The 13,791-nt window shown below is 41.1% G+C and overlaps 1 protein-coding gene across 4 annotated transcripts in view; it reads left to right on the forward strand.

Moving 5' to 3' along the window:
• Positions 1-13,791, forward strand: part of HNF4A (hepatocyte nuclear factor 4 alpha) — a 74,835-nt gene that overhangs the window by 7,886 nt on the left and 53,158 nt on the right. Inside the window, exon 1 of one of the 4 annotated variants that reach the window (XM_072996924.2) lies at positions 10,369-12,101. The exons of 2 other annotated variants lie outside the window; for them this stretch is intronic. In XM_072996924.2, the coding sequence (XP_072853025.2) occupies positions 12,072-12,101 (30 nt within the window). In that variant the 5' untranslated portion in view covers positions 10,369-12,071. Of the gene's footprint in view, positions 1-10,368; positions 12,102-13,791 lie in introns of those variants that run through there. One more of the 4 variants, XM_072996923.2, reaches the window with a different exon arrangement.

Here is a 13,791-nt window from a genome sequence, read left to right on the forward strand (position 1 = left end):
AGCCAGATTTTGGTTGAATATCAAGAAAAACTTACTAACTGTTAGAGCAGTACAGCGATGGAATCAGTTACCTCAAGAGGTGGTGAGTGCTCCAACACTGGAGGCATTCAAGAGAAATTTAGACAACCACCTGGCAGATATCCTTTGATTTGTATTCCTACGTTGATCAGGGGGTTGAACTCAATGGTCTTATATCCCCTTCCAACTTCATTATTCTATGATTCTATGATGGAGGGATAGATGGAGGGATCGAAGGATGGAGAGATGGATGGATTACCAAGTCCACTTTGGCTGGTCCTTAAAGGAAGAAGCAGCTTACTTATTTGGGAGGTGGGTGGACTGCATTTCTAAATGGCATCCATCTCACTAATTTTTGAAATTGCTTCAGCACTAGATCAGCAGAAATTAAGGGCTGAGGAGATTCGGTTAATGGAATAGAGAGGTAGTTCAATAAGAGACTGAGTTACTGTGTCTTCACTATATGGAACAGAAAAGTTTGGCTGTTACAAATTCTTCACTCATAGCACTCCTATCATAGGAAGAGCAAATGACATACTATAAAAATCCCTCCTGAAAGTCACATGTTCTATATCCATCAGCTCCAAATGAAAGCACCTTATTTTCAGGAAACTGCTGCCCTGTGTGTCTAGCCGCCTAGAGTGGTCGAATAAGACCAGATAGGCGGGATAGAAATCAAATAAATAAATAAAATAAATAAATAAATTAAGATGGGGAAAGAACTGTTTCACATCCCAACAGCAAGCCATGTTTTATTCATCTGTTTTAAAGGATGGGAGAAAGAAAGCACTCTCCTTCCCAGACAGTTCTTGTTTAAAAATGTCGGTCATGAAAAAAAGCCTGCCAAATCGAGCTGAGTCTGAAGATTTAGGGAAGTAAAAAAACAAAACCAAAAAACAGCAGGAGGATGGGATCAGATGGTACTCCAAGAGCAAAGGCAGAAGAGACTCTGAATGTTGGCAGAAAGACAGATTCTTTCCTAAACAGTTAGGTTACAAAGTTATCCAAACACTGGATGAAGGAGAACAGAGCACGAATTCAGGGAGTTAAAAGGACTAATGCCAAGGGCAGCTTGGAAAAGGATTAAGGAATCTCTCTGTTCTACATGAGCTAATGTCAGACTGGACTTTTTTTTTATTTTGGGACAAATCTGTCTGAATCACTCCAGGGCAGAGATTGTTATTTGCTCCATGATGTAAAGAAGAATCAGGAGTAGACATAAGCATTCAAATGCCTGCCAAACTCTATGTTCTAACAAAAGTTAGGGAATAATGTACATGCCTTGAATTTTCAGAACCTGCTGAGAATTTTGTTGTCAGCCATGAATGGGTCCGATCTACTGACAACTAGACTTAGTGACTTCTGTTTGAAGTTCTGACACTTCATCTTTACCGGTAATCCTTAATCCATTGGGATTCTCATGGAGTCAGAAAACACTACACAATTCAGTCAATGTAAGGATTGTTTTTTTTCTCGGTGGATGAGGATTAAGACAGTTTCAGACATTTACCAGTGCCTACTTCCTGCAGCCCATTTCCTAGCTAATTCACACAACTAAATTGACATCTGGGGAATGTGTGTTGAATGGTTGTGAGATTAAGGGGTCACAATATTATTTGCCATGTGCTTAGCTGACATTTCAAAACCACATTTACTGCTCAGCACACTTTTGGCTGGTTTGTCTTAAAACAGGAAATATGGGTTGATTTGCAAACTGAGTGGATATTGAAGTAATTACACTGTTTCCACGAAAACCTAACCTGAAAATAAGCCCTAGTAGGATTTTTCAAGATGCTCGTAATATAAGCCCTACCCCAAAAATAAACCCCAGTTAAGGGAAATCCCCACCCTCCACCATTATGCAGCAACCAGAAGAAGATGACATGACTGTATTTGAAAAAATGTAGATTGTTGTACATGGAAAAAAAATCCCTTGAAAATAAGCCCTAATGCATTTTTGGAGCAAAAATTAATATAAGACCCTGTCTTATTTTCAGGGAGATACGGTACACAACCAGATATTTCTCTCTCTTCCTTGCGTCAAAAGTGTGTGCCAGTAAGTGGAAGACCATAAAGGTGACATCAAAGAATGAATTTATTAAGAAGATTTTGGAACTAGCCGAAATGGATATTCTGACAGATACACTAAATGATAGACTGGATAATAATACATGGGAATCTCTTTATACCTGGATGAAATCTACACCAATTTAAGTAGAATAGATTAAATTAATATTATGTTAGAGAGTATAAGGCAAGATGAAATGAATGGAACATATTGTAATAAATCACTCTGGTTGCAACAGATAGAAAAGTAGAAAAAATACAATAAAATGTTTATTAAAAAAATAATAACAAAAAAAGAAGAGTGAGAATAATTCCAGACAGTGGGATACTCACAATACTCCCATGAGGGGGAAAAAACAAACAGATTTGCAGGGATCTCTGGCTTGTTTTGGCTAAGCAAATTCATAAATAAAATGTGCCTGGCCTCGTAACTTTGGCAGAGTTGTTGTTTCAGCATAGTATTATGGATTCACAAGACTGTGGTAGGTTTTGCAAACTATTGAGAATATTGCTGATGGGTGTCTGTGCGTGTCAAGGAGATGGATAGGCAGACAGGCACAGACACACAGAGATGTTAAATCCCACCACTGGGCACAATGTCTTAGCCTCAATTTTTCAACAAAAGCCTGTATATTTTAAGGAAAGAAAAATGAATACCAATGGTTCATTTCCGAGCAACACATGGATATGCGGATTAGATGTGTCCTTCTCACTTGCCCAAGTTGAGCACAGGGTAAATGTTGTTGATCCTGCAGTGATTGTCAATAAAGAATTCATATAGTTCCCCTTGCTTGTTAATCCTCAGATACACACACAAATGGCTCAGGAAAGATGGTGTTTTAATACCACTCAGTAACTCAAAGAACTTCAGAACAAATAGTGGCCTTGTGGGGAAAGATGCTTTCAAATCAAATCGCTCAATAGAATTGTTCCTTAATTCCACATGTATAATTGCTTTGACTCCTTGTCCAGCATTAACAGATCTCCAGCAATGGTGAATCTGATGGCCCCAGCCCATGAGGAACAAAATGTGTGTATGCTGTTCCTGTTCTCTAGCTTTTCACTGTAGCCTCTGCTGGGAATTGGTTAAATGTTTGCATGTGAAAGGGGGACTTTCAGTCAACACAAAACATTCCTTAACCCCTCTGCTCACTCTTTTTTGCTGCTGTTCATTGCCTTTTGTTAGTGCCACCACCCCCATATTAGTAATTTTTTTAAAAATGTATGTTACGTTTCGCGTGTTCCCTAGTTCTCCATAGGCAGGGGAGTGTCAAAAGATTCCACAGGTCCAGACATATGTAAGACAGGATTCAAAGTTATAAACATTTTATTTAACAAAGTCATAACTAAACTTCTTCTCTCCCTCTTCTGTGGGTTGAATTATAGTCCCATAATGGGGAGTAATTGCTTCACCCTCCCCTAGGTGCTCAATATTACCCCAAAGTTTTAGTTCTATCCAATTCTCTGCCCGTGCCTGAGTGAAGGGTATGCCAGTCTCTGGACAACTAGCACCTCTGTCTTCGTGCCTTCAAACAGTGAAGGTGCTCATGTTGTCATTGTCTTCTCCACCAATGCATGGGAGTCAGCATTTCAGCGGAAGGGTCTGTGGGAGGTTGATTGTGCCTTCTTTGTGCAATGATGGAATGAGGCCAACTAAAGTAGAAGGCCAGAAGAGATTCCTTTGAGTGTTCTTCTTGAGACACTCTGGCAGCATTGCCCAAACCTCCCTTTCTTCATCCTCTCCTGCTGCTTCTTCCTCCACTCTTCACCACCAATCCCCTCCAGCCTCTGACCCCAGCCCATGGTACAAGTGTACCCACTACCCTGCTCTCCTTACTTTCTACCTTTCCTCTCCCCCTTCCATCTCCTCAACCCCTACAAGCTCCTGCTCACCCTGGTCCAGCTCCATCCTGAGTCTCATCTGTTTTGAAGTTTTCAGAATATTCTGCAATCCTAGGGCTGCCCAGCCCATTGTTTTCTCTCCTTTTCAGTGGTCTTCCCTGAGGAAGGAGGACCCAGGATTAACCCTGGGTGCACCAGTGGCAAAGGCACACTGTCGGTCTGATCCTGGGGGCCCCTGGGCCCCCTTCACTCATGGTGTCATAATACTGATCAAATTTGGTAACATGAAAGAATCATGAACCAAGTTCAGAGTAAGGGTAATGTTCTGTGCCATGTATGGGCAATGACTTTTCACAGAACCATAACATGAAAAAGGTTAAGAAAAAGCAAAGCAAAGGAGGCAGGCCAAAATCTTGTTGTATAGATAAAGGCAAAGGTTCCCTTGACAATTTTTGTCCAGTCATGTTCGGCTCTAGGGGGCGGTGCTCATCCCTGTTTCCAAGCCATAGAGCCAACGTTTTGTCCGAAGACAATCTTCCATGGTCACATGGTTAGTGCGACTTAGACACGGAATGCTGTTACCTTCCCACCGAGGTGGTCCCTATTTATCTACTTGCATTTGCATGCTTTCGAACCGCTAGGTTGGCGGGAGCTGGGACAAGCGACGGGCATTCACTCCGTCGCGTGGATTCAATCTTACGACTGCTGGTCTTCTGACCCTGCAGCACAGGCTTCTGCGGTTTAGCCCACAGCGCCATCACGTCCCTACCCCACGTTGTATAGGTACGTAAAGGCAAATTGTTGTCAAGTTAAGAAATCTCCATAGGCATTATCCATTGCAAACGCAGTGGTGTGACTCAACGTCAAACAGACAATCCCCATGAAGATTTCTTAACATACAACAATTTGCGGCTAAACATTATGCCTTTTGTGTAACTGCACTACAGGGTTTTGCTAATAGATTGCAGGTACTTTCACAAAGAACCCACTGCACCTCACCTTCCTTTTCTCTCACTGCTTCATATCCAGCATCTCCTCCCATCCAATTTTGTAAAATAGGCATCTGACATCGCTTGATCTTCCTTGCTTCACTTGGTCAGCTACCATTGAAGAAATGCATACACGGAGATCAATAAGCATTTCACATTCTAAGGGAAAGGATACTTTCCTGTACATTACACATGCAGGGGGTGTAGAATGGGTGTGTCACAGCTGCTGATCTCCGTTCGGGAAGACAGAGAAGCAGAGGTAAGGTGCAAGGCAGCCAGGCGTTCTGCTTCCTGGAGCAGCCCTGACACCCGCCACTTAGTGCAGCCAATGTCAACAGGAGACTACAGGGAATAAGGCAAAATCAAACACATTGACACTCCTCAGAACAAGAGTCATAAAACCTGGGCAAACCTGAACAAGTGGCACAACAACCTTTTATCCTGTCCAAATCAATAATAAGGTCTTGCTAAGAGTGTTTGCCAACACATAAGTGACACCCATCAGGGGTTGGTTCACCAGCTTTATGACTCAAACCCCACACTTCTAATGGAGAGAATGGACTGCAGCCTTGCCTCCTTCCGCACGACGTTTGGCTCGTGTATGCTCACGAATAAAACACTCAACCCTGCCTAGAAATATTTTCGAACTGTTAATTCCACAGCTGAGTGCTGCTTAAAAGCACATGGGAGTCATGTATGTGTTGTACACCTAACTAGGTGCTCGCCTCCTCCTATAGCAAAACTCAGATTGCATAATATCATTGCTAGAGAACGATGTAAAAAACCAGCTTTCAAGATTTGGGTTTTCAAAGTAGAATGCTATATCAGGCTGTCACTGCTGAAGAACTGAAAGACACTGCTTTTTAATGATGTTTTAGTGGTCCACAAAATATATTGCCTTACTCTGATTAAAACAGCACACCTATATGTAGCTAAGTTTCCTTTTTATTGATCCACAGTGGATGTAACCCCTGAATTGGGACGGAGGGATGTTGTTAGTCAGAATAGCCTTTTAAAAGGCCAGACATAGATGAAGAGGAAGACTATTGCATATTAATAATGCACAAGGAAAAAATAATAATGAAACAAAACCTTGTGACACCTTAAAGACTAACTGCTATATTTTAATGTGAGCTTTTGTGGACAAGTCCATTTCCTCCAACATGAAAGCTCACCTTAAAACAAAGAAATTAGTCTTTAAGGTGCCACAACATTTTTGTCTTATTTTTTCTTTTGTTTTTGTTTGATATGCTAGCACAGACTAACACAGCTACCTTTTCTAAAATTAATACACAATTCACTGCCTTTGGGGCCAGAGTAATGATGACAATGACAATAGCAACCTGCTTGCCTCAGAGCGACAATTAAACACAACCAGTTCATTTTGCAAGATAACCTTCGAAGCTCTGACTAGAAGTTTGTTTATCGAAACCTTCAGATTTCTGCTCATCTTGCAGCTGTTTTAAAGACCCATGATAACTGTTAGAAAAAAAATGAGAGGGAACGAATGAAAGGGGAAGGTGGTTTGCTGTGGGAAGATCATGGAAGGCAAGGGTTCTGCAGATCAAGATGTAAATGGCCATTCTACTGTTTAATGCAATGGGGGGGGGGTGTCGAATACAGGGTGACTTGGTGGCAAGTTTCCAATCCCAAACACACAGCCTGCAAACAAACCTGCAGTTATTTGGAAGTAACTCTGTGCAGCTGAATAAATCTGCTTCTGAGCAAAGATGCTTAGAATCATTCTGTCTCTGCTCCATTACTGAGGAAAAGGCCCACCTGGAACACAACACTAAGAAGCAAAGTGCCCCTGAGCATGTGCAAATTTGCCTGCTAAAATATGTGGACTTTCACACTTACTGTATTTACTATTTTTAAAATGGTTTTTCCTTGCTAGTTGCCCAAGGTGGCCATTTAAAAAGTAAAACTGCAGTACAAAAAACATACAGACATAACAACAGAAGAGATCTAAATAAACACACAACTGCAAAAAAAAAAAAAGAAAAAAGAAAACAAACCTCCCTAAAAACACAGATAAGGTTATAAATGAAGCTCCAAGGATCTATTCCCATTTGTAAAGTTTCATTTTTAATTATCAAACGGCACTCTTAATAGTACCTAATCAAAAAATAAGCCCTAGCATAGCAGACGCTCTCTTAAGGAACATTACTGTAAGCAACAGAGCTTATTCCCAGATAAGTGTGTATTGCATCAACATTTTACAGTGCAATTTTGTGCATGTCTACTCAGAAGTAGGTCCTACTGTGCTTAGTTAAGCCTAATTTCAGTTAAACGGGTTTAGGAATGCAACCATAAAATTGTGTTGTTAGCATTTTAGGTTTAGCAATCCTTGGTTTGCATATTATTGTTTGAAATGGTGGCCCTCCAGAGACACACACACTGTGGGGTCGGGGGGAGGTCCAACAGGACCTTTCTTCAGACTGGGCACTACAGAACAATTTTTGTTGCAAATGTTCACAAGGTGAAAGGAGAATCATAGACGCACGTCACATCATAGACATGAGTTGCTAGTCCCACAATAAAGCAGGAGAAATGGGTGAAAACAATTAGCTTTTATTAAGAGAATTGCACCCAAGATTGAAAAAGCCTAAACCTTAATTTTAACTAGACCTATGTCCTTTGAAGGCATGAGGAAGATCAGCATCAGCATGACTGCTCCTTAGAGAGTCTCAGGAAAGAAAGGAAGCAAGGTTAAAATAATGGCCCAGAATGTATTTTCCTTCTTTTTTCTTTGTGTTAACTGTGGGCCACACATGCAATTTCTGGGCTTATTTCTGCCTGCAGTTGTCGTGTGCACCACATAGGACAAAGCACATGTGAAATAACTTGCTTGGCTGAGCGGGCAAATCTCCAGGTAAGGTTAGGGAACAAAACTAAACAAAAAAGTTTTCTCACCAATAAGGTTAATAACTGGTGTTCTAACAGATCATCAAGCAAGAGAACTGCTCAAGCTTGACCTGCAAGCTCAGCACCTTCCATGGTCAGAACAGCAATAATAATCTGGGCAATCGTAGTGATGGCAAACTCTGGGGGACACAGGGACGGATGAGATCTGTAGACCAAACATTTGGAGGGCCAAAGATTCCTCACCTCTGTTGCAACTGAGGTTAGCAGCTTCTCCTATTTTCAGTGATTAAATAGACACATACTAGGCACAGGGCCTTTGTTCGCTTGTGACCTATCTTTCCCAAATAAATTCTCCTGGTGACTACATTTTTTGCTCCTCACCCATCATGTAAAACTCCTCTTTGTCAATTAAGGCTTTAAACCTATATATGTGTCCGTGATAGTAATATCTGTTGAATTCAATGAGTCTTATTTCTGCATAGATAATTACAGTGTAACTGTGGATAACTGGTTTTAGCCATGATCCCTTGGGGTGATGGGTGAGGTAGGCCAATAGGTCTGGAAGAGAAGATACCAGGTTGTCAAAGGTTGGTTTAGTAATTCTCATTGTTGTTTCCCATTGGTAGTTATATTGTATTTGAACTTAGTCTCACTCTTAGTCGTGTACTGCATTAGGATTTTTATAAAGTGCCTTGTAAATGTTAAAGGCAACAGGAAAAGAAGACCAAATATGGGATGAATTAATTCTCTAAAGCAGTGGTCCCCAAACTTGGGCCTCCAGATGTTCTTGGACTACAACTCCCAGAAGCCTTCACCACCACCTCTGCTGGTCAGGATTTTTGGGAGTTGAAGTCCAAGAACATCTGGAGGCCCAAGGTTGGGGACCACCGCTCTAAAGGAAGCCACAACCTTGGGTTTGCAGGACACGAGCAAGGTGGTTAATGATAGGAGTATCTGCTGGTTACTAACTCATAGGAATGCTATAAATAGAAAATAACTTGATAGCATATAGCAACAAGAAAGTGCCTTCTACAATGTGACAGAGAATTAATAGGGATTTTAAAAGAAATCATGTAAATGAATGAATGGGATAGGCACTCCTGATTTGAACAGACTCCCACACAATATGTCCCACAATATTCAGAGAACATGGCCCAAGGAGCTGAAATTACCTTTGAATCCCGCATGATACTTACTGCAATGGCTGACCCAGATGGGAATGTACTATATATGTATGTACTATAGACATAAAAAACCCTAAGATCATGGCCACTGGTCCCATCACCTCCTGGCAAATAGAAGGGGAAGATATGGAGGCAGTGACAGATTTTACTTTCTTGGGCTCCATGATCACTGCAGATGGTGCCAGCAGCCATGAAATTAAAAGACGTCTGCTTCTTGGGAGGAAAGCGATGACAAACCTAGACAGCATCTTAAAAAGCAGAGACATCACCTTGCTGGCAAAGGTCCACATAGTCAAAGCTATGGTTTTTCCTGTCGTGATGTATGGAAGTGGGAGATGGACCATAAAGAAAGCTGACGGCCAAAGAACTGATGCTTTTGAATTGTGGTGCTGGAGGAGACTCTTGAGAGTCCCTTGGACTGCAAGGAAAACAAACCTATCCATTCTAAAGGAAATCAACCCTGAGTGCTCACTGGAAGGACAGATCCTGAGGCTGAGGCTCCAATGCTTTGGCCATCTCATGAGAAGAGAAGACTCCCTGGAAAAGACCCTGATGTTGGGAAAGTGTGAAGGCAAGAGGAGAAGGGGACGACAGAGGACGAGATGGCTGGACAGTGTCACCGAAGGTACCGACATGAATCTGACCCAACTCTGGGAGGCAGTGGAAGACAGAAGGGCCTGCCACGCTCTGGTCCATGGGGTCATGAAGAGTCGGACCCGACTGAATGACTAAACAACGACAAAGGCCTGCCACAATATACGCTCCACTTGATGGCAAATAAATATCACACTGTCCCTAGTTAGAATTTATATTCCTCAAATAAAATGTTAATTATGTGATATATATATCGTCGTTTAGTCGTTTAGTCGTGTCCAACTCTTTGTGACCCCATATATACACACACATATATATTAAATTGTAGGTAAGAGCATGGGCCATATTAAGGTTATTTTTCTCATTCCGAGGGAGTTTGTGATAATGCAAACAAGCTAATCCTTTACTGAGTCAGCTTTTGTTGATAAAAGCTTTCATACAATTTAATATATGTATATATATGTATAACTCCTTGTATGTACAGTATATATATATACATACAATTTAATATATATTCATACAATTTAATATATATGTATATATATGTATACCTCCTGTGGATGACTCTGTTGTTGTCTTCTTTCCCCTTATCAGGTAGGTATACATACATACATACATACATACATACATACATACATACATACATACATACATACATACATACATACATACATACATACATACCTGATAAGCGGGGAGAGGACAACAAGAGTCATACGCATCCGGTGGAAGGAGGTATAAAATGCACTGCATGGCCTTTCTTCTTTCTCCAGATGGGTTCAAGCCAGTCAATTTCAGCTGCCAGGTTTTAAATAACAAAGATTTTTTTTGGATCCAGAAAAGACAAGAAAGATCAGCAGAGGACAGGAGTTGCTGGTTGCCCGAGACAGGACTGGCAAAAAGGTCATCTAGGCTGGTTTGTGTTACGCTTTGTCTTTGCTGTCCTACATAGACACCTAGTGGCCACGTTGATTCTGAGTGCAAGTATCCTGACAGTTTAACTGAAGCCTCTTCCAGCTTAAAGGAGAGTGATAAAATAACATCACATCCATTTCAGTTCTCCAAATAAAATGCTGACTCAGATACTTGCCATCATTAGAACTTAAATACATTTTTTTTGGTCAAAGTTTGGTCAAATTAAAACATAACATAGATTAAAAAGACAATTAAATGCTCATCCTGGAAGAAAGAATAGTGCCCACTATTCACTGCAAACCAGCTCAATTGCCAAAGGCATATATGAATAAAAAGTTATGCTCAGGTAATAGCATTTTTGTCTAGCCTCTGGCAGCATGTTGATTGTGTGTCATACATTAAGGGCTTGTAACTCTTGCAGCTAAAATGGGGCATGGGAGTGGGAATAAATATTTGTCTTCTGTATAGACTCTCTCAGTTATTTTTACAAACAAAAGCCAACCAAAATGGATTGATTATCCCTTTTCTAAATGTGCGGAAAGGTCTGAAGTGAGTGGAGAAAGGAACACTTTTGTAATGGTGTTTACAAAAGTTTACAAAACAGGAAGCTAGCAAAGGTCCATGGAATTGCCTGTGAGGATATAAAGCACTATGGGAATACTGGTCTATTATGTTTCATTTGTTTCTGTCCCACACACCAAGGATCATCCACCAATAGCTTTATAATGGTTTATAAGCTGGAGGTTCAGGCTAGAAGCTTGTTTAACAGCTGGATAACTCAGTGGCTTAAGCATCTGGCTATGGAGCCAGAGGTTAGAAATGCCCCCACTGTGTCTCCTTGACACGGATTGGACCCTATGATCTATAGGGTCCCTTTCAGCTCTGCAGTTCTAAGATGATATGTTGTTGTTGTTGCTGCTGCTGTTGTTATGCATTTGCAATCTGCAGACGGCCTTCTCTGTTATGAAACCAAAGGTGTGCAATAGTCATCTTTCTGAGATAACTCAGGTTACCAATGTTATGTGTTTCATATTCTTAAAGGAGCACCTACCTGTTTACCTAGGTATTTGGTGAAGTATTCTCTTCTCCAAGTCGTGATGCCATTTTTTTTAAATTAATCATTTTGATGGATTGTTACTGTTCTGCTATTCTGCTGTTCTTTTAACCAATGGCTTTATTGGGTTTATTTTCATTGTGAACTGCTGTGGTACTTTGGCACAGAGATTTTTCAAAATCAATACATAGATATATTTCATGGCTCAATAAGGACAGAAAGGTCACAGGACAGTGCCTTTTTGGCTACGGCTGTGGGGCTACCTTACGAAACCTGTTCCAGCGCTCAGCAGAACTCCTTAAATATGAACTTCTGCTTCCAATCAAATCTCATTGTGACTGGCATTAAGGGGATTAGCTTCTCCCTGCAGCCCACACTCCAGCAGGTTTTTCTCTTGCTTAGTCAGAGAGAACATGGCTCCCTGCTCTCAGGAACCCCTCTGCTGCTGCAGCTGGCTGGGCAGAAGTCCCTCTCTGGAGATGTGAGGAGCCTCTTGCTCCTTTTTTGGGGGGAGAACCGGCAACTCCATCTGGAACATGAATGGCTATTCTTTACTTCAGGAAACACCAGGTACTGGGTACTAGGACTTTACATTTTGACCACCAGCCTGTTTGGGGAGGAAAGAGAAGTGTTTTGGTTTTTCAAAATTTGATTTATGTTTAACCAGGTGAATTGAACAAATGGCTACCAGGCGAATTGAACAAATTGAACACAAGTGGTGGCAAAGCTCAAGCCACTAGAAGTTTCTTACCACCTCAAACATGAAACCAAACATTATTGGTTAGAAATCTACATACAATTTTAATTGATTCTCCTTCAGCTCTGTGGACAACATCCACCCAAATATGTGTGGAAAGCTCTGAGGCATTTTTAGTCGTATAAGTGGAAATGCCCTCAAGAGTTCCTGTGAAGGATTCCTCTCCCCAAGAGAACATCACCTACCCAACCTTAGTGAACTTGAAAATATATTAAGAGTACTGTATTAAGTTCCTCAAAGGAAAGCCAAGCCTGATGCTTATTTTGTGTGACGAGATGCTGTTTGAGTTTTTCAATCTGATTAGCAAGAACTTTTCTGTGCTAGTTTATTGTCCTCTAATTTCTGGGCAAACATTCTCTGAAGCCAATATATCACAATAATCCCATGTTTGACCTTCAGATTCTTCCAAATATTTGAGTTTCCTGGAATGTTGGAGAAGCAACTCTTCTTTCCCATCCCCCTCTATCCTTCACAAATCTGCCTCCCCATAAATAGCTACATGAAACAAGCATCCTAGCCCTGTCCTATAATGACAGCACTTCTGTTGTTCATAAAAGACACTGCTGGAGTTCTTCATTTCTAGGAAGATTCTAGTAAGATTGACCAAGAATGAGCACTGTTAGCTTTTCAGGACTACAGCTCCCAGAATCCCCCAGCCAAGCTGGATTTTTTGGTTCAACTCTCCCTCAATATTTCTTATCTCCCTTGGTGACAAGAGTCGTAAGAACATGTGAATAAAATCAACCTGACATAACTTTCTGTTAGGAGAGATGTGACCCTCCAGAAGTTGTCCCCATATGCCCTATTTAGCATGGATTCTCTCGGATGATGGGAGCTGTAGTCCAACAAGCTTTTGGAGGACACGGGTTACTCCTTCTAATACTAAAGTAAGGGTGGGTTAGGGTTAGGGTTGCGTAAGGACTAGTCCCATCATGCCTTACTATTGACCAGGATAGTGAGGACTGATGGAAAACAGAGTCCAATATCTGGGAGGCTACAGGTGTCTTATCCTAGTCCTGTGTTAGGATGTATTCTGATGGTAGCTAGAGGTGCTCAGGCCCAGGACTTCAGACTGGGGCTGCTGGAAACATTTATGCATCTCAAGGGTAAACACTGCACACCCTACCTTTTGAAATACAGTAAAAAATCCTTTTTAAAATAAATAAATAAATAAATAAATAAATAAATAAATAAATAAATAAATAAATAAATAAATAAATACACACACACACACACACACACACACACACACACACGCACGCACGCACACACACACACACACACACACACACACACACACACACACTGAAACCACTCTGGTACGTGATTAAAGTGGCAGTATACCTTTCTCCTGTTTAAGGCTTAATTCTGTGTCATATTTTTATCTGGTCCTTCCGTGGTCTTACTACGTACACAGACATTTCTTATGGCTAATTTTTTTCCCTTGTGATACAAGTTCAGTCTCTCACATGCCATACCATAAAGGCAGTTAAGTGCACGACA

The sequence above is a fragment of the Pogona vitticeps genome, chromosome 4, assembly GCF_051106095.1.
Source record: "Pogona vitticeps strain Pit_001003342236 chromosome 4, PviZW2.1, whole genome shotgun sequence".
NCBI classification, from domain to species: Eukaryota; Metazoa; Chordata; class Lepidosauria; order Squamata; family Agamidae; genus Pogona; species Pogona vitticeps.